Source organism: Orcinus orca, chromosome 2 (assembly GCF_937001465.1).
Source record: "Orcinus orca chromosome 2, mOrcOrc1.1, whole genome shotgun sequence".
Classification (NCBI taxonomy): Eukaryota; Metazoa; Chordata; class Mammalia; order Artiodactyla; family Delphinidae; genus Orcinus; species Orcinus orca.
Window position 1 is genome coordinate 169919360 of NC_064560.1, and position 23944 is coordinate 169943303.

Here is a 23944-nt window from a genome sequence, read left to right on the forward strand (position 1 = left end):
CCAGAGAAAACCTGAATTATTAAAGTGCATTGGAATCCCTATTATCAACCAAAGCAAAACCTCTACCAATGATGGGATAGGTGTTTTTATTTACATATACCAACAAACAAAAAACAAAATAGCTGTCCTTCCTGCTTGCCATTTGCTTCCTTTTGTATGTCTCAAGGTCCTCTCAGGAGTTAATGTCCAAACCCCGAAAGGAATCCTGGGAGGAAAGCAGGCCCACTGCAGAAGCTGCTGCACATTCCTCCAGATACAGGGAGGGCACCCGAGGTTGTGCCTCCACAGAGGGGCTGGTTGAGGTGAGAACTGGAATACTGAATGCAGTTGTCTAAGTGAGTCTCAGAGGTACTGAACAGTTCAGGTCTGAAGGCAGAAATCCTCTTAGGATTGTTTACAGCAAGTTTCTTCTTATACCAATAGGTGACCCAGAGGCAAGGTCTTAACTGGGGTTTTTATTTTTAAAAGCCTTCCCTTTCCACTCTGGCCTGATGCCATTACGTGACAGCTTTCTTTTTCTGAATTCCTAAAAAAAAAAAAAGAAAATGTGTCTGCATGTCTTTGTAGCTGCATCATACTCTGAAAAGTACCATTTCTTTTATTATTGTTCTCAACTATTACTTAACCTGATGATATACTTTTAACTTCTCATCTATTTATGAATTCTCTTGACTGTGAGCTCCTCAAGGGTCCTTAACTTGTTCCCTTCCTCCATGCAACTTTCTCAAGTGCCTCTATTCTCAGTAACCGTTCCCTTTGGTTTGCAATATAAATTTGACACTAACTTACATTGCCTTGCCTATGGAGGTAATTGTTTATTATTTTATGTGTAAAGGTGTTCTATTCCCAACTGGAACCAAAAAAAAAAAAACCCTTTAGGAATGGAGGCTAAGTATTTTGCTTCTTTGTAAAAGTCATAACAAAGCTGATGTCCAATCAACATTTATAAAATTCTTACCAGATGGTCCATGCTAAAAATTGGACACAACTGACTGCCTGAGGGAAAGTCTTCATACTCTTGCTGTCAAGATTATATAAAGCCTATAGCCTGGCCAGTATATTTAGAGGATGGAAATGATTTTCTTTAAGCCAGAAAATTAGTCTTGGTTCAGCTCTCCTTAGTGCTTTAAAACCAACCTTCAATACCACACGAACAGGAGGGTTCCCACCTCATTTATCTCCTTGGTATTCCCTAACATCCATTCATCCGTAAGGCTTCTCCTTGAAACATCCACCAAACTTCCCTAGCCGCTAAAACAAACAAAACTCTTTTCTAAGCCTTCCCCGCAAAATGATTTATTCATTAAAAGCCATAACCAGCGTTCAGAACCTTTCAAAAAACAGTAGCAATCCAAATCCTTTCAACTTAACTGAATTGAAGCAGAGCTGATTTCATGCCCATCCTGCTGGCAGCAGTCCCTTTCTCAGATTTTGCCTGTTAGTCGAAACAAGACTGGTAGATAGCCTGAGTTTTTTCACTGGGTTGGTTTGGCCCCATCGTCATAGTTATAGCTCTGACCACAGTCATTCCAGCTGATCCTTTATCAGGTCTGTAAGGTACCAAAACAGTCACTAGGGTAGCCCAGAGATTAGTAAGGTTTATATTTACATCTCCCGAGTTTTTTAAACAGACTGACTTGCACAAAGCTGGATTATGTCATTTTACCTCAACTTCACCGCAGCTATTATGAGAAGAAATATTGTTCTAAGATTTTTAATTAGCTGCATCCTCTCTTAAGGCTCACTCTCTCACTCCTGCTATGTATCGAATTCTTCAATTAAGATTATCCCTTAATTCTTACATCAGAAACCCAGAAACCAGAGTTATTTCTCTTTAATTCTCCATAAGGCATCACTATTATACTATCATATATGAATAAGTGTATGTATGTGTGTGTGTGTATTTTTTTTGCTTTCTTAAAAAAGTAGAAATTCTCTCTTCATTCACCTCTGTTTGATACAAAGTAGGTGCCCAGTAGGTAGTTAGAAATTAAATAAAGGACACAAAAACTTCCCAATGAAGATCATTGAAGAGAAAAATCCTTTCTTCCTCTTATTACAGCTGATCTTTGACACATGCCAGGTAAGAAAAAAGGAATCACGCATGGTGATGGGAAGACTGGACCTCTCCCTCTCTGGGTTGCAGCTGAACTTCTATTGGTGGTCCTAGTAAAATATATAACTCTTCATTTGTTCTAAGCAAGTCCTTCTTTCAGCATTCCTTCAAACAATGCCTTTACTCTCCCACCAGAGTATGAGGATTTAGAGATTTTGAGCAGCAAGGTTCTGGTTGGGTAGCAGTCTCTTTAAATTGTGTGTTGGCTATGTAGAGAGAGGGAAAGTTATGGGAGAATGGCAGGGGAGGAGGGTGAGAGAAAGAGAGAAATGTATCTTCTTCTCCGGGAGCACTGGAAGAAAGCAAGCCTTTCAAAGTCGTTGCCGGTATCTCATGAAGGCCCAGGCTGCTACCATGATGAGGGCAAACACGGGCACCAGCACCACAGTTATGGGAATACCACTTGGCTCCCCTTCACCGTGATGTCCTAGAGGCCCATTCTGCACCTGTAACTGGAAGGGGAAGAAAAATGTTAACTGTAGTGACCAATGTGTGTTTACCACAACTGAAATGTCCAAGTTGACACATTACCTGGGTCTACAGTCTCTATACCACCCAAAGCTGCAAACCCCAAGCACTATCGAACAGGAGTCCTCTCTGTTTGTCCTGAGTTGATACAACAATCTCACCAATTCTTTGGAAACAAAATAAATCTGATGGGGAGGCATTTAACCTTGCTGTGCTACTGACCTAAAGGGACCCCTGAGATAACCTCTTTCTATTTCTGTACTGTCTCCACCAAGCTATATGTGTATCATACCAGGAAAATGAAGATATGAGGTGAAGCCTGTTGATCCTATAGGGAGCCTGGAAATTACTGGCCAGGGGCAGGGTGTGTCCATCTTTCTAGAAAGATTATCAGTCATCAGAGTGCAATAAGAGCAGATCTGAGCAATGTTAACACAGGTGCAATGCCATTATTTAGAAATACTTCCAATTCCCAAAAGGTACCCACTCCTTCCGAAGGTGGGGTCCTGTCCTTCATCCCCTATTCTGTAATACTAGGCAAAGATAAAGGTGAAACCTATATGGAACGGAAGTAAAAGACTCAAAGGTAAATAAGTAAAAATAAATCATATCCTAACAGTTATAATTTTTCATTGCCTAAGCATTCCATTTTGAGGCTGGTGGTCTTTCTTTATTTCAATCAATTTTGTAAAAGGTAGCCTTTCTTAACATTACCTTTTTTTTAAACCGTTTTTTAAAACTGAAGTATAGTTAATTTACAATGTTGTGTTAGTTTCAGGTGTACAGCAAGGCGATTCACTTATATACATATTCTTTTTCAGATTCTTTTCCATTATAGTTATTACACGATATTGAATATAGTTCCCTGTGCTATACAGTAGGTTCTTGTTTATCTATTTTATACATAGTACTGTGTATATGCTAATCCCAAACTCCTAATTTATCTCTCCCCCCTCTGCCCCCACTATCCCCTCTGGTAACCATAAGTTTGTTTTCTATGTCTATGAGTCTATTTCTGTTTCATAAATAAGTTCATTTGTATCACTTTTTAAGATTCCACATATAAGTGATATCATACAGTATTTGTCTTTGTCTGACTTACTTCACTTAATATGATAATCTCTAAGTCCATCCATGTTCCTGCAAATGGCAATATTTCATTCTTTTTTTACAGCTGAGTAATATTCCATTACACACACACACACACACACACACACCCATCTTCTTTATCCATTCATCTGGACACTTAGGTTGCTTCCATGTCCTGGCTATTGTAAATAGTGCTATGAACATTGGGGTACATGTATCTTTTCGAATTAGATTAACATTAACTTTTAATAGGTAAGTGGCAGCAACTGTGATGCCATCTTTAATTAGATTTAATCTCCTCATTACAATCCATGAAACTCTGATGCCCTCAATCTGAAAGACAAGACTGAACAAACTACCTTTTCTATCCTCTATCCCACCTCTACATCTTTCATTCATTTCCTGATGAGATGTCCTGAGAGAACATACTCAGTAGAAAGACATGGTTTTTAGGGCTAGGCCAATTCCTTGACCAGAAGAATCTGTTTTGTTTGGAGTTATTTATGGAAGTTTCCTAAAAAATGAACCTTGGAAATCACTTCTCACATGCCTTCAAAAAGAACTCTAATTGTATCTAAAGCGTATGCCTATATTTGCTTGCCTTTACCTATTGCATACATTCTCCCATGCTTTCGAAACAAAGAAGAGCCAAGGCAGAAGCAGCTGAATACCAATGTCTCCTATCAACCTGTTTTCTAATCCAGCACGCTGAGATTCTGCTTGCAACCCCAGCTGTTTTCTCAGATATCTTTCGTGCCTTGCCCTCTCCACTTTTTTTTAACTATCTCCTGTTGAACTTTGAAGCCTCACTCAGGAGTTAATGAAGCAAAGACAGCATCAGTTCAAGAGGGAGTAACTTTAAAGGTACAACTAAACTGTGTTGTAAATGCATTCCAAAGTCCTTCGTGCTATGGGAGGAATTATGTCCACTCAGGCTTCTCTTCTCATTATCCAAATTATAAAACACTAGGAACTAAGGAATGGATGTAGAATAGGTGCTAACTTGACTGAATTCTGAATCCCATTTCCTTTTTCCTGGAGCTCCCCTTTGAGCACTAGAACTTTGGTCAAGAGGATCCCTAAGTTGATAAGAAAAGGGTTCGTTGTGGTGATAGGGAAAAGCACATAGTGGGTATCAAAAAACCCACCATCGTTGCACTTAGAGTTTCATAAATAAGAATGTTCAAGGGCAGACATATATTTCCTTCCCTAGTAAGAAATAAAATTGATTCTGGTTGTATTTTTCCCCATTTATTTTAATTTGGTTGTCAAGCTTTATCTTTAGGGCACATTACCTTGAAGCCAGGACCTGGGTTGCAAACATACTGTTATAAATTTCCTTTAATGATAAGCAGAAGTCTCAGAAGACCCCTGCCTGTGCCAGACAGGTTTTTCAAAAGAATGACAGTGAAAGGAAAAAAGCCAAACACACTACTGAAAATTACACCACATGGTTTATTCACAACGTTACAAAAGCCTGGCGGCAGCAAATGACACCTACCCTGTGCTGCACTCTCAGGGACACAGCATAGCCTGCATTACGAAAGAGGTCTACAGCATCCTGGTGCAGCAGGTTCTTTAGGTCTTGGCCGTTTACCTGCCAAAAACAGCAAGGAAAAGTAGTAAGAGACGTAGAATGTGAACTCTCATAAGTCAAAGATTTACTTTCATGTGACCAAAGATTTAAAAAACAAACTCCTACAGAGCAAATTCCAAGGGCTAGAAGAAGGGGTAAAGTTACTTAGAACTCAGAGTAACTTTTTTCATTTTTGAAGCTATGTTTTCCTAGAACTGAGGTTACATGGGCCATCTGAAGAGTACCTAAGTTTACAACAACAACAACAACAACAAAAGGAATCTCTCCTTTTTCTGAGCTCCTACTGCCTGCCCTGTTTTGACACTTGGGATTCTGTTACTGTATTTGTATGTCTTCCACGAGTATCAGCCTGCTTCCCTACAGCTAACATGGTCTCCCAGGTTATCACTCTATCCTTTATATGTCTAATCCCTGGCATGGCCAGCTTCAGCTCTAGAAATACAACTCTGAGAAGCTCTTCCACAATTTAGTTTGATGTGGTACAAATCTACTAGCTCCTTCTATTGTTCTTGTTTTCTTTTGAACAATTTCCCTTGACTCCATGGATATCCCTATCCTCCTCAAATTTACTAAAAACCGTATTTCTGTGATGATACAAACTTCTAAAATGTTTCGGTGAAGGTGAGTCCTACTACTTAAAGGTGAGAGATGTGAAGGACTCTGGTATTAACACTGCTCAGTGTCAGGAGTGACACTGGCCACAAGTGGTATCTATTCTATGCTGCAATCAGTGACACAGCATAGCGTACTTTATGCAAAATCTACGTATCTTTTATACATGTCAATGTCAGCAACGGCAGCAAGAACATCTAATATATTTGGTAGGTTCTGTGCTATATGTTTTACATACATTATCTCACTGAGTAATCACAATAATCCTATGAGGTAGACACTATTTTTATCTTGTTTTCACAGATGAAAAAACTGAAGCTTAGCAAGGCTACGTAATTTACCTAAAGTCATAGTAAGTGTAGAAGCTAGGGCTATAGGGGTTTTATATCCTGGAAGGAAGACTAAAGTGCCCTGGCCTTTTACTGATCCTTCTGCGCGATTATTCCTCCACCTTGACTCACCAGCTATTCTTTCCTCAGCTGAAGATCAAGTCACTGACTTATTCAACCTTCTCATCTTCCTTGTCACAGTTTTCCTTCTCCAAGAGGTTCAAAATTGTCCCTCCACGCTATTTCCTGCCAATATCCTTGTGAATTAATCTATCAACACTTTGGCCTTATAAACTGTCTACCTTTCCAAAGTGAAGAATTCCTGCTCTATTCCATTCTAATCGCCAATTGGCATAAGCCTTCAACTTCAACATTAGGCATGCTACAGCTCCAATATCTCAAATTCTTAAAAAAAAACAATTTCTACTTTCTTCATACTTCCTATACCTCTGTGAATTCCCCTTTTACCCATCTAGGAGTTCCTATTATTTCAAAAAAGCACTTGGAAAACTATTAGAATCCCTCATCCCCACGATCTTCTGCCAGCTTTCCAGTCCTGGGCAACACACTGCATTTACTTTCCTTGTCATCAGTGTGTTTAATATTCCTAGAGAAAGATACACAGTCACATTCTCTACCACAGACGCATACTAGCTGGCTCCTGCTGCATCCTTACAACCCTTCTCATCTGGTGAACTCCCTAATAAATATGCAGTGGTAGCTGTTCCAAGACCTTTCCTACCATCAAACTCCAACTCCAATCACATCTCTCTTCTCAGCAGATTCCTTTGCCTTATCTTTCTTGAGAATACTGAGAACTTCTGACAAACACTTCTCTCCACTTTCTTTCCTTTCCCCTCAGTTCCCTGATCTCTCATAGTGCTGCTTCCCCCTTACTTCTGAATTAGAGTCCTTTATCTAGGCTAACCCATTTACTAGTGCTCTTGATCATGTTCCTTCCAGCCTCCTGACAGAACTTAAGCAGTCACTTACCCTCTTGACTCCTTAAGTATTATTGTTCTCTGCTCCTTCTTAACTAAAGTTACCCTCATCTATTAAAACACACACACACACACAAGTATTCCTTGGAACCCACCATCACCCTCTTCCCATCTTCTCTCCTCTTTCTTTGCCAATCTTTTTGAAAGAACTGTTTCATGCACTGTCTCCACTTCCTCACCATCCGCTCCCTCTATTTCCTTGTGTTCTTAGTATATGAGGTGTGGGGGGGGGGGCAGGGAAGAACATGCTGCCCCTGCAGGTCAGCAGTAACTTCCAACCACCAAATCCTATAGCCCTTTTTCAGTGTTCAGACCACCTCCTCCCTTCTGCAGTTCTCTCTTGTCTTAGCTTATGAACACTTGGATCTCTTAGTTCTTGCACTGTTCTGTATCCCTTCCTTCCTTCTTAAGGTAAGTAAATATTCCTCAGTATCAATAGTCCTTTGTCCTCTTCTCTCCCATGGTGAATTTTCACAATTTCAACTATAATCTGCTAGACAACTCCCACATTTTCATCCCTACTTCTACTTCTGGATTTGCCGGTTTCCTGCTGGGTACCTATTCTGTCAGCTGGGGCATATTCTGTTAAGACCCCAACTCAACATATCCAAAGCCTCTTTTTTATTTCCCACAAAACCAAACTATCCTGACTTCTTTCTTATTGACACTACCATTCCTTCAGACTAAAATTTTGGTAATATTTAAAAACTCTCTCTGTCAATCTTTACATACAATATATTGGCAACTCCTGTAGTCTAACATAATAACATTACTCATATGTTATTTTCTTTCTATTGCCCCTCTCTTTAGGTTATGAATACTCTTAGTTGAACTACTGGGATCGCCTTCTCTCTAATTTACTTTCCTCTGGGTCCTCCCTCATTCTAACCTATTCAAACATTACGTCTCCAGATCAATCTTCCTGAAGTATAATTCTGTTCATGCCACTTTATTGCTCAAAAACAAACACAAAACTGGGAGCAGGGGAGGAAAGCGTGCATGCCTGATTTCTCATTCTGGTATGCAAAGTCCTCCAGGAAATGAAGGACTGGAAACCTACCTTTCCAGTTTAATCTTTCATTACCCTTTCATACATCCTATGCTTTAGCTAAATCACACAACTCACTGATCCTGGGACATAAAACATATATTCTTACCTTCATACCTGGGCTCAAGCTATACCCATCATCTGAATACCTTTCCCTTTTAAAAAATTCTATTTATCTCCCAAGACTGATCTTAAATACGATTAGTCATGCTACCTATATAGTGTAGAAATGAATACAGGGTTTTCTAGTTGATAGACTGTGATTTCATGCTACCAAGCCACCTTCTGATTATGTCTTGGTTTTCTGGCCGGTAGATTTGTCAAAGGGAAAGAACTGCAGAATTTCTAGAACCATCACAGTGAATTCTCAGACTCAGTTTTCTAGTTAATTCCTGGTAGAGAGAGAATAGGTATGAGATTGCTGATGGTAGTGGGAATACTCACGTAACTAAACTTGCCCATAGGGTAACTGCATTTCTCATTGTAAAGAAATAGGTATTTTCTCTCAGAGGCAGACAAAAAGTTAGTGATGCAATCTTGTCAACAAATGGCAAAGATGTCATAGCTCCATAACAGAGCCAAGTTTCATAATGATATGAATCCAAGTGGGAAAACTGAGTCACTACATGACATTCAATGACAGGAATACTGAGCTCAAAATAATCTTTGCTGTAGCCGTCAGTTTTAATAGCCGGGAATCACTGTATATTTATTATCATGTCTGGAGCTGTCTATCCATTTTACATGTACTAACTTATTTAATCTTCACAATAGTCCTATAAGTTTGGAACCCCATTTTATAAGTAATAAAACTAGAGAGGCTATGCAACCTTTCCATGGACATACAGAATGGAGGTAGCAAAGCTAGGATTCAAACTCAAGCAGCCCAGCCCCCAAACCTTCACTAACAACACTAAACTTTAGAAATTTACATTGTAAGCAAGAATTTTATTTCTGCAGCCTATCACTATCCATCACATTAATGTTGTAAATTAAATTTTTATTGGTTTTGGAGTTTCAGTTTTATGTGTTATACTATACGTTTAAAAAAATTTAGAGTTGTATGAAGACACATGGTGTTTATATGTTAGTATTTTTATTCATTTTATATATTGAAGTGGCATTCACATTAAAAAAGCAATTTAGTTAAGTGCCACTTCATTGACAAGGCCTTTCTAGATAACTGCACTAGATGTGAATGATTTACTTCCTGAATCTCCATACTATGTAACTATCTTAAAGCTCAAACTGAACTGTCTTGTAACACTTTACGTTGGACTGTAAGTAACTTAGGCTGGATCTCAACTCATCATTATCACCCCTATAGTACCTGAATACTGCTCTGAACAACATTTGAGGATAATAAATGCCACACGATTTCTTGAGGTTTGGCTGCAGAGTATACTCTGCAAAAGCCATAACTACACAAAGCCTGGGTGACATTTATTGATATTACACAAAGCTGAAAGGCCTAGACTCTAATAGCAGCTCTAGCTGCCAATGACTCAGTGTGTAATCTTGGTCCTCATGTGAGTTTACTTTTGCTAGCAGGGAAGAAAGACATTGGGTGACATCAGGCAAAGGAGCACAGGCCAATTATACCTTTCAACCCTCCTAGTTAATTCTAAAGGTATCCTAATGTATGAGGTCAGTTACTCTAATTGCTTAAAAAAAAAAAAAAAGAGGCCTTTTAGAAATGCAAAGGGAGTTTCTTTTTTAAAGAACCATTTCTCATCCTTTGTCCAAGTATGCTGGAGGTAAACCAGCTCTATAAAACAAATGATGATTCTTTTTCAATTGACAATATATCTCTCTACTCCAAAGCCAAATTTGCTTTCCAATATTTACCTCCTCTAACTGCTTTTACAGATTCCAGCTCATACTGACTAACCTCCAAGTTCTGTAGATTTTTACCCCTAAATATATGTGGAATCCACTTTCTCTTTATCACCATCCTTACTAATATAGACCAGAGGTTCTCAAAGTATGGTCCCAGGACCAGCAGCATTAACTTGGGAACTTGTTAAAAGTGCAAATTATTAGGTCCCATCCTAGCAATCTGGTGAAGTTTGAGTTAGCTTTAACCTAAACTGCCTGAGTCTTCTCCACACCCAGCCTACTTAATCCACAGATTCCATCAGTGATTTTCCATTTACTGAGTAGTGATTTTTCAAATATAAGTCTGTTGACCCATTCCAAAAGATAGTGAAGTCAATCCAGTGGGTCAAGACCAGTATTTAATTTTAAGTAAGTGAAATTAGAAGAAAACACAAAATATTAGAATGCATCATATATAGAAGAAATAGGTATTATTTTGTTAAACTTTGCTTCAGTTATGTGTGTGTGCATGTATTTCCTATTATGGGTCATAATTCAAAATGTCTGAAAGACACTTGCCTACAGCAGTGCTTCTCAAACTTTATTCATGGGCTTACCCAAGGATCTGTTATAATGCAGATTTTTATCTGAGTGGGTCTGGGTCTGAGGAGCTTCCTGAGACTCTGCATTTGTAATCAGCTCCCAGGCGAAGGCCAGATTCCTTGGACCTCACTTTTACTATCAAGAGCTATTCATTCAACTGAGAAATTTTAGAATACTGCTAAACTTGCTACTTCAGTTTCCTTAACTCATGATATTATAAGTTATATTAAACTTGAGATATGACAGATTTGCAACATGCTAGAAAATTTTGTTAACTGAATGTTCAGAGTGTTGGGATTGTGGTATTCTAGTTAACTGATGGGGAGTCATACAATTTTTTGCTTTAACTGTGGTTGTTATCAATCTATGAGTTTCCTATTTCTTGCCTTAGGAAAGGAGTAAACTGAGTTAAAATATGTTTTCTTGGATGATAAATAATTTTGGATTGCCTTAGGATAATCTAACATTATCTTAGGATAATGTAAGAGTTACTGGAGCACTAACTATATAGGATAATACAAATACAGGTGTATAAAATATAGAAAGAATGGGCTCAATTTAATAAGCACTGACCTCAGATTATACTCTGGATATTTTCATTTTCCCCCAAAATCTTGAAGTGAATTACAATTTGGGGGGAGGGGTCCTCTCTTTCCATTAAAGTTGAAGGAAGAAAAAAAATAGATTATCTAGCTCCAATTAATCAAGCCAAACCAAAAAAGTTATAATTCATTCACAGAGCAAATAATTTACTAGATGCTTACTCTGTTCCAGCTACAGGCCTACATGCTGCAGATAGAGATGAGAAGACAAAGACTCTTCCTTAAAGGTACTTGGTCTAAAGGATTCTGTATATTTCAACGTCTCTGTAGCTGATTGGATGAGGGTTTCTGGTGGGTCTTCCCCATTGATCTAAGACCACAGACTGGTCTTTCATTTTCTTTTAATTTTCCATGGCACCTGGCAGTGCTCTGCAGGCCATCAAATACAATAGTTAATATATGTTGATGACTACTCAACTCTTTTATTCACCAAAGTAAGAATTCTGTTTGAAGAGAATAGGAAATGCAGCTGACTAATGGCCCAATCCATGCCATTCTGTTATATAACAGGTTTGGTCAAAATGGAACATTAATCTGTATCCTATAATCAGCTACATCACCCTGAAGTTATAAGTTTCATTAAACATGTAGAGTTCACTGAGAATTGACTATTCTTGACTATCTACCTCCCTTCATTTAGGTAGACACACAGGAGAAATGAGAAACCTACATAGTTTATTTTTTTACAAAAATATAATTTTCCCAGGTTCTCTGATAGCCTATATAAATATTAAAGCATTCTCACCATCACACACACATACAAATGAACTTTGGGTAAGGACTCTCCAACCCTCATCTCAACTTCAGATCTTTTCTTCTATTGGTAATATCTGTTTTTGTTTCATGGTTGTCAGATACAACAGGGTCTTAAAAATCATTTACATTCATCCACAGTGATCACAAAAAATTAAATTTCACTTTTGATGAGAAAGGAGAAACTGCATGATAAATCATGCAGTTATTTAATTTTAGAACTTGAAATTAAGATAAAACATGGGCATTATTTAGGGAGAAATGGAAAGATTAAATTAATAGTCATTAATAACTCACCTGAAATCTAGACCACTTAATGATACTTCTATTAGTTACCCAAAATGGATATGCACTAAGGAAAGGACATATTATTAGTCTGATTATCTGGCAACAGTTAAAAGAAAGAGTTGGAGCAAATTTTACAACATGGAAAAATAACCATGTGAGGAAACTAGGGAATCCCGTAAAGAATAAATGAGAATATAGGCTAATAAATAATTTAGCATCATTTTACAGAGATTCCAAAGCCAATTATAAGTGAGTACTTAAGTACATCAAAGAGATAAAGTGAGCTCAAGAATAGATGGAACAATTTAATGGTTAATACCTAACAAGTTCACTTAAGGATACAGTGGGAATAGGACGGTGAGGCAATATTTCTTAAGAAACAGGATCTAGAATTTGAATTTTGGAGCAAACTCTTGGCAGGGAAACTGGAGTCAGGGAATATAGCCCTAGATAGAATAGAGAATATGCTGGCCTTTTCCTCTTGCATAAGCTCCATCTTTTTCTCTTTCTGTCGTCTTTTTTTTCTCTCCGTTACCTGTCTTATATTTTTGCCTTTTCTTTGCCTGGCATTTCTTCCTCTCTCCTTTCACATGCTTTTTCCTTAATTGGCTAGAACATAACCTTGAATCAATGTCGTACATATATTTGTAGTGTTTTATATCTTGTAGAGATCTTTGTAATAATTCTTTTATTTTGATAGTCAAGTCCTCTTCGCTAAAAATTTTAAAGACAAATGAGCTCAGTTTCTTAGATATCTACTTTTCTTTTCATTAACATTTATCTCCTACCATACCTTTTTAAGAAACTTGAGTGGCCTTCAAATAATTTCTTTTCTCTCTGAGGTGATGGCTCACATAAGAAAGGCTCCTTATCTTGGCTTGTGTCTAATAAATTCTCTCACACTGAGGTTTATGTCTTTTTGTTCCCTAATTCTACCCTTAATAGAAAAGACTAATTTCAGTTTTTATACAGAACCATACATAAACTCTATTATTAAATAACCATGCAACTTTCTGTTTAGGATAACGAACCCTAGCTCCTCACTTATCTTTTAGGAGGCAATATAGTATATGGGTTAAGAGTAGAGGTTCCAAATTCACAGACCAAGTCCTCTGCCATACACTAGTTGAATGACCTTGAGCAAGCTGTTTGACCTCACCAAGCCTCAGCTTCCTTAGCTGCAAAACAGGCATAATAATTGTACCACTTCATAGGGTTGCTACAATATTAAATAAGTTTAAAGTTCTCAGCATACTGCTTGGCACAGAGTGCTCAAAACTTTCTAACCATTCTCATTTTTCAATAATTTACATTTAACCAAAACTTTTTGAGTAATATGGCTCTCTTCTTAACCCCTGTATTTTTCAAGTCCTTCTTCACCATGGAACCTAGTTCCCAGTGTTCTGGAGAGAATGCAGTTATCTGTCAAAATATTAAACTGCATAGTTTCTAACTACATACTATACTTTAATCTTAACCCATTCTCAAGTTTTCCTTACTGTATTTCCTGATCCAAAAGGGCAGGCAGGAATCTTCCCAAGGAAGGAGTTGGGGGTAGGGACTAGGGTCTAGGGAGCCAGGGACAGTGAAGGAGGTGGAAGCCAGTTCTCACCGAGAGGATCTTATCACCCTCCTGGAGCCGCCCATCCAGGGCTGCAGCCCCGTTCTCTTTGATGCGGCTGACGAAGATGCCACTGTCATTGGAGACATACTGCTGATCTGTGCCACCGACGATGTTGAAGCCCAGCCCTAAGAAAATCATGGAGGAGTTGTAAAGGAGATAGGGGTGAAGAAGAAGGAAAGGGATTAGAGAAGAGGAGAAGGAGAAAGGAAAGGCCATGTGGCAAGGGTGGGGGTTGGGGAGTGGGGGGGTAGGAGGCGGGGAAGTTAAGACTGTGATGTAGCTGGTGGCTAGTCATGGGCAAGGTAAATGATTAGTATCACCAACAGAGGTCAAGAGTACCGAGAGTTGCCCACTCAGACCAGGCAGGACTAAAAATACAAACACAATGATCAACATGGTTAGGTGAATATAAAAAGAAAGATCTATACTGAGCTCAGTGAAAAAATAATGCTGATTCTTTTAAGATGTACTTCTGCTCACATTTGATTTTGATTCTGTTGGTGGCATTCAGAGGCCCCAAATCTTGACTTTCCTGCTTAGAAGAAGCTATGCTTTAAACTAATCGGCAAACGAACGGTTCCTTATTTAGTAGGAGAGAGATTCTTAAGCAAACCATCCCCTCAATACTTCTCCTAACGTCAGGAGAGTTTGTGGATGGTGGTGCTTTGGAAGAAATGACCTTGGGAGTTCTTTTTTTTTTTTTTTCCTAGTTTGAATCGAGGGGGCAGTACTGTAGGCGTTGGCAGAAAACCTGGGAACTAAAAAGGTAACTTATGCTTCATGACAGGACTAAATCACCAAATTAACTCTTCTTTCCTTTTATACCTCAAGTACAAATAACCACATCCTTGGGTACAGTGATTGCCAAGTTTTATTCACTATAGATAACTGATAACCTATTGATTAGCAACTACCCATTTCCCCCTTTTCCTAGCCCCCGGCAATTACCATTCTATTCTTCACTTCAATGCGTGATTATTTTAAACAAGGATAAAATTTCAGTTATGCAAGATGGAAGTTATGGAAATCTGATGTACAACATTGTGCCTTATAGATAACAACAGCCTTATTAGACACATAAGAATCTGTTGAGAGCAGATCTCATTTAAGTGTTCTTACCACAATAAAATAAAACTGAATTTAAAAAAGAACGAAAATTGACTACCAAGGTAATTTTTCCATGGACCAAACACTAAGTTGTGGGAAGGACTTCATTTTACAAAACCATTTATATAGGGATTTTATCTATGCAATAAAAAGAAATGAAAGAAAAGGGAACTTCCCTAGGGCTTTCTTTATGTCAGGTACTGTAGAATTCAAAGCCACAGTGCAAAGAGAAAGGAGATAGTTAGGAAACAATTGAAAAACAAATATCTGGTGGCACAACTGGAAAAAACAGCCATAATCAGTAGCCTCTTCTACTGATTTCAACAGAAAACAGATACTTAAAAAGGTGAGAGGAAAGCTTATAAGTGACCCTCACAATATTAACATAAGCAGTAGCGAATCGATCTATGATTTATGGAAACACATGGCCAAAGAAGGAAGCAGCAGGAAATGTCTAATTGAAATATCATACCTCGTGTACAGTGTACCTATAGCTAGAGAATGAAAAGAAGAATACATAATAGAAAGAACTTCCACTGGAAGATGACTATTTCAGTTTCTTTAAAGGGTAGGGTATGAAAATTTTATGTTACTAAATGGTTTCCCTCAGAAAACTCTTAATTTGAATCATAGTGGGTGGGAGGTATTGGAAAGGGGATGGGAGGTAGTTAATTTAGATCAGATGGAAAGGTAGGTGGACCTTGATTATAAAAGGCTTTGAAATAACTTTAAGACTGTGACAGGTTTGAGCAAGGTGGTTGAGGCCAACCAGCCTCTCTCACTACTGGAAGAAACTATCTGGAGAAAATCTTTCAGTGAAATTCAATATCCTCACCAAACACTAGAGCTGCCTCTGGGGATCCTGGGAACAGGAAGTATGTGTTAAGCAGCTGAATGCAACATAGTAATTAGGGAGAAAAGGGACTCTGCTACTGCTTATTTAAAGCTACAGAACAGTGATTAAAAAAGGAGAGTGGGGCTTCCCTGGTGGCGCAGTGGTTGAGAGTCCGCCTGCCGAGGCGGGGGGCACGGTTTCGTGCGCCGGTCCAGGTGGATCCCACATGCCGCGGAGCGGCTGGGCCCGTGAGCCATGGCCGCTGAACCTGCGCGTCCGGAGCCTGTGCTCCGCAACGGGAGCGGCCACAGCAGTGAGAGGCCCGCGTACCACAAAAAAAAAAAAAAAAAAAAAAGGAGAGTGGATGGTGACCTAAATTGGAAGGAAATCCAAAACAGAGTATGTGTATAGCTGATTCATTTTGCTGTACAGTAGAAACTAACACAACATTGTAAAGCAACTATACTCCAATAAAAATTAAAAAGAAAAAAAAGGAGAGTGGAAAAAAATGTTACCAAAATTTTCTATAAACAAACAAGTGTAGTCTATTCCCCCCATCACATTATATAGGCATGTTTATAACCATGCTTATTGCTACTTCAATTGTAAATGAACCACACCAATTAATATGAGAATTTCTGGACTGACATGAAGTCCCTTTCTACGGTTACAACATTTACAAACTGAACTTATCTATAATTTGAAGCATCGCTGCAATAAACGGGAATCACCGAAGAACTGAGTACCAATACTACCAGTTTAAACCTGGGCCCCATGGATACCTACGTAATCCTCTATCCACTTACTCAGTAAAAATTATTGATCATTTACTGTGTGTCAGGCACTGCATTATATTCTGAGGAAAACATAAAGCTAAACTGGACAGTCCCTGCTTTAACAACAAATAGAAATTTATCCTTTTTCCTGTACCTTTTAGATTCTGCAGAAGTCAATTAGAGTCAGAAGACCTGGCCACAAATTCAACTCCATAACTTACTTGGTATGCGGACTAAAACAAGTGAGTGTATCTCTGATCCTCAGCTTCTTCTGTAATGTAAGGATTATAAATTCTGTCCTCTCTATCTCAAAAGGTAGTTGTTAGCATCCAATAACATAAAATCTGAAAAACTCCTTTATAAACTATGTAGTGGTTGCTATATGGAGTAACTGCACTAAGAGTAGTTGTCAATAAACTAGTAGTGCCTGGAAGATGGCGGAAGAGTAAGACGCGGAGATCACCTTCCTCCCCACAGATACACCAGAAATACATCTACACGTAGAACAACTCCTACAGAACACCTACTGAACGCTGGCAGAAGATCTCAGACCTCCCAAAAGGCAAGAAACCCCCCACATACCTGGGTAGGGCAAAAGAAAAAAGAATAAACAGAGATAGAAGAATAGGGACGGGACCTGCACCAGCGGGAGGGAGCTGTGAAGGAGGAAAGGTTTCCACACACTAGGAAGCCCCCTCGCGGGCAGAGACTGCGGGTGGCGGAGGGGGAAAGCTTTGGAGCCGTGGAGGAGAGCGCAGCAACGGGTGAGGAGGGCAAAGCAAAGAGATTCCCGCACAGAGGATAGGTGCCGACCGGCACTCACCAGCCCGAGAGGCTTGCCTGCTCCCCGGCCGGGGCGGGCAGGGCTGGGAGCTGAGGCTCGTGCTTCAGTCGGAGCGCAGGGAGAGGACTGGTGCTGGCGGCGTGGACACAGCCTGCAGCGGGTTAGTGCGCCACGGCTAGCCAGGAGGGAGTCCGGGAAAAAGTCTGGACCTGCCTTAGAGGCAAGAGACTTCTTCTTCCCTCTTTGTTTCCTGGTGCGCGAGGAGAGGGGATTAAGAGCGCTGCTTAAAGGAGCTCCAGAGACGGGCGCGAGCCGCGGCTAAAAGCGTGGACCCCAGAGACGGGCATGAGACGCTAAGGCTGCTGCTGCCACCAAGAAGCCTGTGTGCGAGCACAGGTCACTCTCCACATCCCCCTTCTGGGGAGCCTGTGCAGCCCGCCACTGCCAGGGTCCCGGGATCCAGGGACAACTCCCCCGGGAGAACGCACGGCGCGCCTCAGGCTGGTGCAACGTCACTCCGGCCTCTGCCGCCGCAGGCTCACCCCGCACTCCGTGCCCCTCCCTCCCCCGCGGCCTGAGTGAGCCAGAGCCCCCGAGTCAGCGGCTTTAACCCCGTCCTGAGCGAAGAACAGACGCCCTCCAGCGACCTACATGCAGAGGCGGGGCCAAATCCAAAGCTGAGCCCCTGGGAGCTGTGAGAACAAAGGAGAGAAAGGGAAATCTCTCCCAGCAGCCTCAGAAGCAGCGGATTAAAGCTCCACAATCAACTTGATGTACCCTGCATCTGTGGAATACATGAATAGACAACGAATCATCCCAAATTCAGGAGGTGGACTTTGAGAGCAAGATTTATGATTTTTCCCCCTTTTCCTCTTTTTGTGAGTGTGTATGTGCATGCTTCTGTGTGAGATTTTGTCTGTATAGCTTTGCTTCCACCATTTGTCTTAGGGTTCTATCCGTTTTTTTTTTCTTTTTCTCTTAATAATTATTTTATTTTAATAACTTTATTATATTTTATCTTTATTTTATTTTACTTTATCTTCTTTCTTTCTTTTTTTCCTCCCTTCCCTCCTTCCTCCCTCCTTTCTTTCTTTCTTCTACTAATTCTTTCTTTTTACTTTTTCTCCCTTTTATTCTGAGCCGTGTGGATAAAAGGCTCTTGGTGCTGCAGCCAGGAGTCAGTGCTGTGCCTCTGAGGTGGGAGAGCCAACTTCAGGACACTGGTCCACAAGAGACCTCCCAGCTCCACACAATATCAAACGGCAAAAATCTCCCAGAGATCTCCATCTCAACACCAACACCCAGCTTCACTCAACGACCAGCAAGCTACAGTGCTGGACATCCTATGCCAAACAACTAGCAAGACAGGAACAAAACCCCACCCATTAGCAGAGAAGCTGCCGAAAATCATAATAAGTCCACAGACACCCCAAAACACACCACCAGACGTGGACCTGCCCACCAGAAAGACAAGATCCAGCCTCATCCACCAGAACACAGGCACTAGTCCCCTCCACCAGGAAGCCTACACAACCCACTGAACCAACCTTAGCCACTGGAGACAGACACCAAAAACAACAGGAACTACGAACATGCAGCCTGCAAAAAGGAGACCCCAAACACAGTAAGGTAAGCAAAATGAGAAGACAGAAAAACACACAGCAGATGAAGGAGCAAGATAAAAACCCACCAGACCTAACAAATGAAGAGGAAATAGGCAGTCTACCTGAAAAAGAATTCAGAATAATGATAGTAAAGATGATCCAAAATCTTGGAAACAGAATAGAGACAATGCAAGAAACATTTAACAAGGACCTAGAAGAAATAAAGACGAAACAAACAACGATGAACAACACAATAAATGAAATTAAAAATACTCTAGATGGGATCAATAGCAGAATAACTGAGGCAGAAGAACGGATAAGTGACCTGGAAGATAAAATAGTGGAAATAACTACTGCAGAGCAGAATAAATAAAAAAGAATGAAAAGAACTGAGGACAGTCTCAGAGACCTCTGGGACAACATTAAACACACCAACATTCGAATTATAGGGGTTCCAGAAGAAGAAGAGAAAAAGAAAGGGACTGAGAATATATTTGAAGAGATTATAGTTGAAAACTTCCCTAATATGGGAAAGGAAATAGTTAATCAAGTCCAGGAAGCACAGAGAGTCCCATACAGGATAAATCCAAGGAGAAACACGCCAAGACACATATTAATCAAACTGTCAAAAATTAAATACAAAGAAAACATATTAAAAGCAGCAAGGGAAAAACAACAAATAACACACAAGGGAATCCCCATAAGGTTAACAGCTGATCTTTCAGCAGAAACTCTGCAAGCCAGAAGGGACTGGCAGGACATATTTAAAGTGATGAAGACGAAAAACCTGCAACCAAGATTACTCTATGCAGCAAGGATCTCATTCAGATTTGATGGAGAAATTAAAACCTTTACAGACAAGCAAAAGCTGAGAGAGTTCAGCACCACCAAACCAGCTCTACAACAACTGCTAAAGGAACTACTCTAGGCAAGAAACACAAGAAAAGGAAAACACCTACAATAACGAACCCAAAACAATTTAGAAAATGGGAAGAGGAACATACATATCGATAATTACCTTAAATGTAAATGGACTAAATGCTCCCACCAAAAGACACAGATTGGCTGAATGGATACAAAAACAAGACCCATATATTTGCTGTCTACAAGAGACCCACTTCAGACCTAGAGACACATACAGACTGAAAGTAAGGGGATGGAAAAAGATATTTCATGCAAATGGAAACCAAAAGAAAGCTGGAGTAGCAATTCTCACATCAGACAAAATAGACTTAAAAATAAAGACTATTAGAAGAGACAAAGAAGGACACTACATAATGATCAAGGGATCGATCCAAGAAGAAGATATAACAATTGTAAATATTTATGCACCCAACATAGGAGCACCTCAATACATAAGGCAAATACTGACAGCCATAAAAGGGGAAATTGACAGTAACACATTCATAGTAGGGGACTTTAACACCTCACTTTCACCAATGGACAGATCATCCAAAATGAAAATAAATAAGGAAACAAGCTTTAAATGATACATTAAACAAGATGGACTTAATTGATATTTATAGGACACTCCATCCAAAAACAACAGAATACACATTTTTCTCAAGTGCGCATGGAACATTCTCCAGGATACATCACATCTTGGGTCACAAATCAAGACTCGGAAAATTTAAGAAAATTGAAATTGTATCAAGTATCTTTTCTGACCACAACGCCATGAGACTAGATATCAATTACAGGAAAAGATCTGTAAAAAATACAAACACATGGAGGCTAAACAATACACTACTTAATAACAAAGTGATCACTGCAGAAATCAAAGAGGAAATCAAAAAATACCTAGAAACAAATGACAATGGAGACACAACAACCCAAAATCAATGGGATGCAGCAAAACCAGTTCGAAGAGGGAAGTTTATAGCAATACAATCCTACCTTAAGAAACAGGAAACATCTCGAATAAACAACCTAACCTTGCACCTAAAGCAATTAGAGAAAGAAGAACAAAAAAACCCCAAAGTTAGCAGCAGGAAAGAAATCATAAAAATCAGATCAGAAATAAATGAAAAAGAAATGAAGGAAACGATAGCAATGATCAATAAAACTAAAAGCTGGTTCTTTGAGAAGATTGATAAACCATTAGCCAGACTCAGCAAGAAAAAAAGGGAGAAGACTCAAATCAATAGAATTAGAAATGAAAAAGGAGCGGTAACAACTGACACTGCAGAAATACAGAAGTTCATGAGAGATTACTACAGGCAACTCTATGCCAATAAAATGGACAACCTGGAAGAAATGGACAAATTCTTAGAAATGCACAACCTGCCAAGGCTGAACCAGGAAGAAACAGAAAGTATGAACAGACCAATCACAAGCACTGAAATTGAAACTGTGATTAAAAATCTTCCAACAAACAAACGCCCAGGACCAGTTGGCTTCACAGGCAAATTCTATCAAACATCCAGAGAAGAGCTAACACCTATCCTTCTCAAATTCTTCCAAAATATAGCAGAGGGAGGAACATTCCCAAAATCATTCTACGAGGCCACCATCACCCTGATACCAAAACCAGACAAGGATGTCACAAAGAAAGAAAACTACAGGCCAATATCACTGATGAACATAGATGCAAAAATCCTCAACAAAATACTAGCAAACAGAATCCAACAGCACATTAAAAGGATCATACACCATGATCAAGTGGGATTTATTCCAGGAATGCAAGGATTCTTCAATATACGCAAATCAATCAATGTGATACACCATATTAACAAATTGAAGGAGAAAAACCATATGATCATCTCAATAGATGCAGAGAAAGCTTTCAACAAAATTCAACACCCATTTATGATAAAAACCCTACAGAAAGCAGGCATAGAGGGAACTTTCCTCAACATAATAAAGGCCATATATGACAAACCCACAGCTAACATTGTCCTCAACGGTGAAAAACTGAAAGCATTTCCACTAAGATCAGGAACAAGACAAGGTTGCCCACTCTCACCACTATTATTCAACATAGTTTTGGAAGTTTTAGCCACAGTAATCAGAGAAGAGAAGGAAATAAAAGGAATCCAAATCGGAAAAGAAGAAGTAAAGCTGTCGCTGTTTGCAGATGACATGATACTACACACAGAGAATCCTAAAGATGCTACCAGAAAACTACTAGAGCTAATCAATGAATTTGGTAAAGTTGCAGGATACAAAATTAATGCACAGAAATCTCTTGCATTCCTATACACTAATGATGAAATATCTGAAAGTGAAATCAAGAAAACACTCCCATTTACCATTGGAACAAAAAGAATAAAATATCTAGGAATAAACCTACCTAAGGAGACAAAAGACCTGTATGCAGAAAATTTTAAGACACTGATGAAAGAAATTAAAGATGATACAAATAGATGGAGAGATATACCATGCTCCTGGATTGGAAGAATCAACATTGTGAAAATGACTCTACGACCCAAAGCAATCTACAGATTCAATGCAATCCCTATCAAACTACCACTGGCATTTTTCACAGAACTAGAACAAAAAATTCCACAATTTGTATGGAAACACAAAAGACCCCGAATAGTCAAAGCAATCTTGAGAATGAAAAACGGAGCTGGAGGAATCAGGCTCCCTGACTTCAGACTATACTACAAACCTACAGTAATCAAGACAGTATGGTACTGGCACAAAAACAGAAAGATAGATCAATGGAACAGGATAGAAAGCCCAGAGATAAACCCACACACATATGGTCACCTTATCTTTGAAAAAGGAGGCAAGAATGTACAGTGGAGAAAGGACAGCCTCTTCAGTAAGTGGTGCTGGGAAAACTGGACAGGCACATGTAAAAGTATGAGATTAGATCACTCCCTAACACCATACACAAAAATAAGCTCAAAATGGATTAAAGACCTAAATGTAAGGCCAGAAACTATCAAACTCTTAGAGGAAAATATAGGCAGGACACTCTATGACATAAATCACAGAATGACCCTTTTTGACCCACCTCCTAGAGAAATGGAAATAAAAACAAAAATAAACAAATGGAACCCAATGAAACTTCAAAGCTTTTGCACAGCAAAGGAAACCATAAACAAGACCAAAAGACAACCCTCAGAATGGGAGAGAATATTTGCAAATGAAGCAACTGACAAAGGATTAATCTCCAAAATTTATAAGCAGCTCATGCAGCTCAATAACAAAAAAACAAACAACCCAATCCAAAAATGGGCAGAAGACCTAAATAGACATTTCTCCAAAGAAGATATACAGACTGCCAACAAACACATGAAAGAATGCTCAACATCACTAATCATTAGAGAAATGCAAATCAAAACTACAATGAGATATCATCTCACACCAGTCAGAATGGCCATCATCAAAAAAACTAGAAACAATAAATGCTGGAGAGGGTGTGGAGAAAAGGAAACACTCTTGCACTGTTGGTGGGAATGTAAATTGATACAACCACTGTGGACAACAGTATGGAGGTTCCTTAAAAAACTACAAATAGAACTACCATATGACCCAGCAATCCCACTACTGGGCATATATCCTGAGAAAACCATAATTCAAAAAGAGTCATGTACCAAAATGTTCATTGCAGCTCTATTTACAATAGCCCGGAGATGGAAACAAGTGTCTAAGTGTCCATTCATCCGATGATGGTGTAAGTGTCCATCATCGGATGAATGGATAAAGAAGATGTGGCACATATATATAATGGAATATTACTCAGCCATAAAAAGAAACAAAATTGAGCTATTTGTAATGAGGTGGATAGACCTAGAGTCTGTCATACAGAGTGAAGTAAGTCAGGAAGAGAGAGACAAATACCGTATGTTAACACATATATATGGAATTTAAGAAAGAAAAAATGTCACGAAGAACCTAGGGGTAAGACAGGAATAAAGACACAGACCTACTAGAGAA

At 39.3% G+C, this 23944-nt stretch overlaps 3 protein-coding genes across 7 annotated transcripts in view; all 3 read right to left on the reverse strand.

Annotated features, from left to right (window-relative positions):
* Positions 1 to 23944, reverse strand: part of LOC101290084 (cytochrome c oxidase assembly protein COX16 homolog, mitochondrial) — a 159606-nt gene that overhangs the window by 71220 nt on the left and 64442 nt on the right. The gene's annotated exons all lie outside the window — the stretch shown is intronic.
* The window catches only part of LOC105747719 (synaptojanin-2-binding protein), a 169915-nt gene continuing 146040 nt past the window's right edge, over positions 70 to 23944 (reverse strand). For 2 of the 3 annotated variants that reach the window (XR_007475661.1, XR_007475660.1), the window contains exon 4: positions 70 to 526. The gene's annotated coding sequence lies outside the window, so the exon portion shown is untranslated. Of the gene's footprint in view, positions 874 to 23944 lie in introns of all 3 variants that reach the window. The other variant, XR_007475659.1, reaches the window with a different exon arrangement.
* Positions 70 to 23944, reverse strand: part of SYNJ2BP (synaptojanin 2 binding protein) — a 49862-nt gene continuing 25987 nt past the window's right edge. Inside the window, exons 2-4 of one of the 2 annotated variants that reach the window (XM_049706227.1) lie at positions 13937 to 14073; positions 5175 to 5270; positions 70 to 2568 (exon numbers count right to left, since the gene is read on the reverse strand). In XM_049706227.1, the coding sequence (XP_049562184.1) occupies positions 2428 to 2568; positions 5175 to 5270; positions 13937 to 14073 (374 nt within the window). In that variant the 3' untranslated portion in view covers positions 70 to 2427. Of the gene's footprint in view, positions 2569 to 2607; positions 2963 to 5174; positions 5271 to 13936; positions 14074 to 23944 lie in introns of those variants that run through there. The other variant, XM_049706226.1, reaches the window with a different exon arrangement.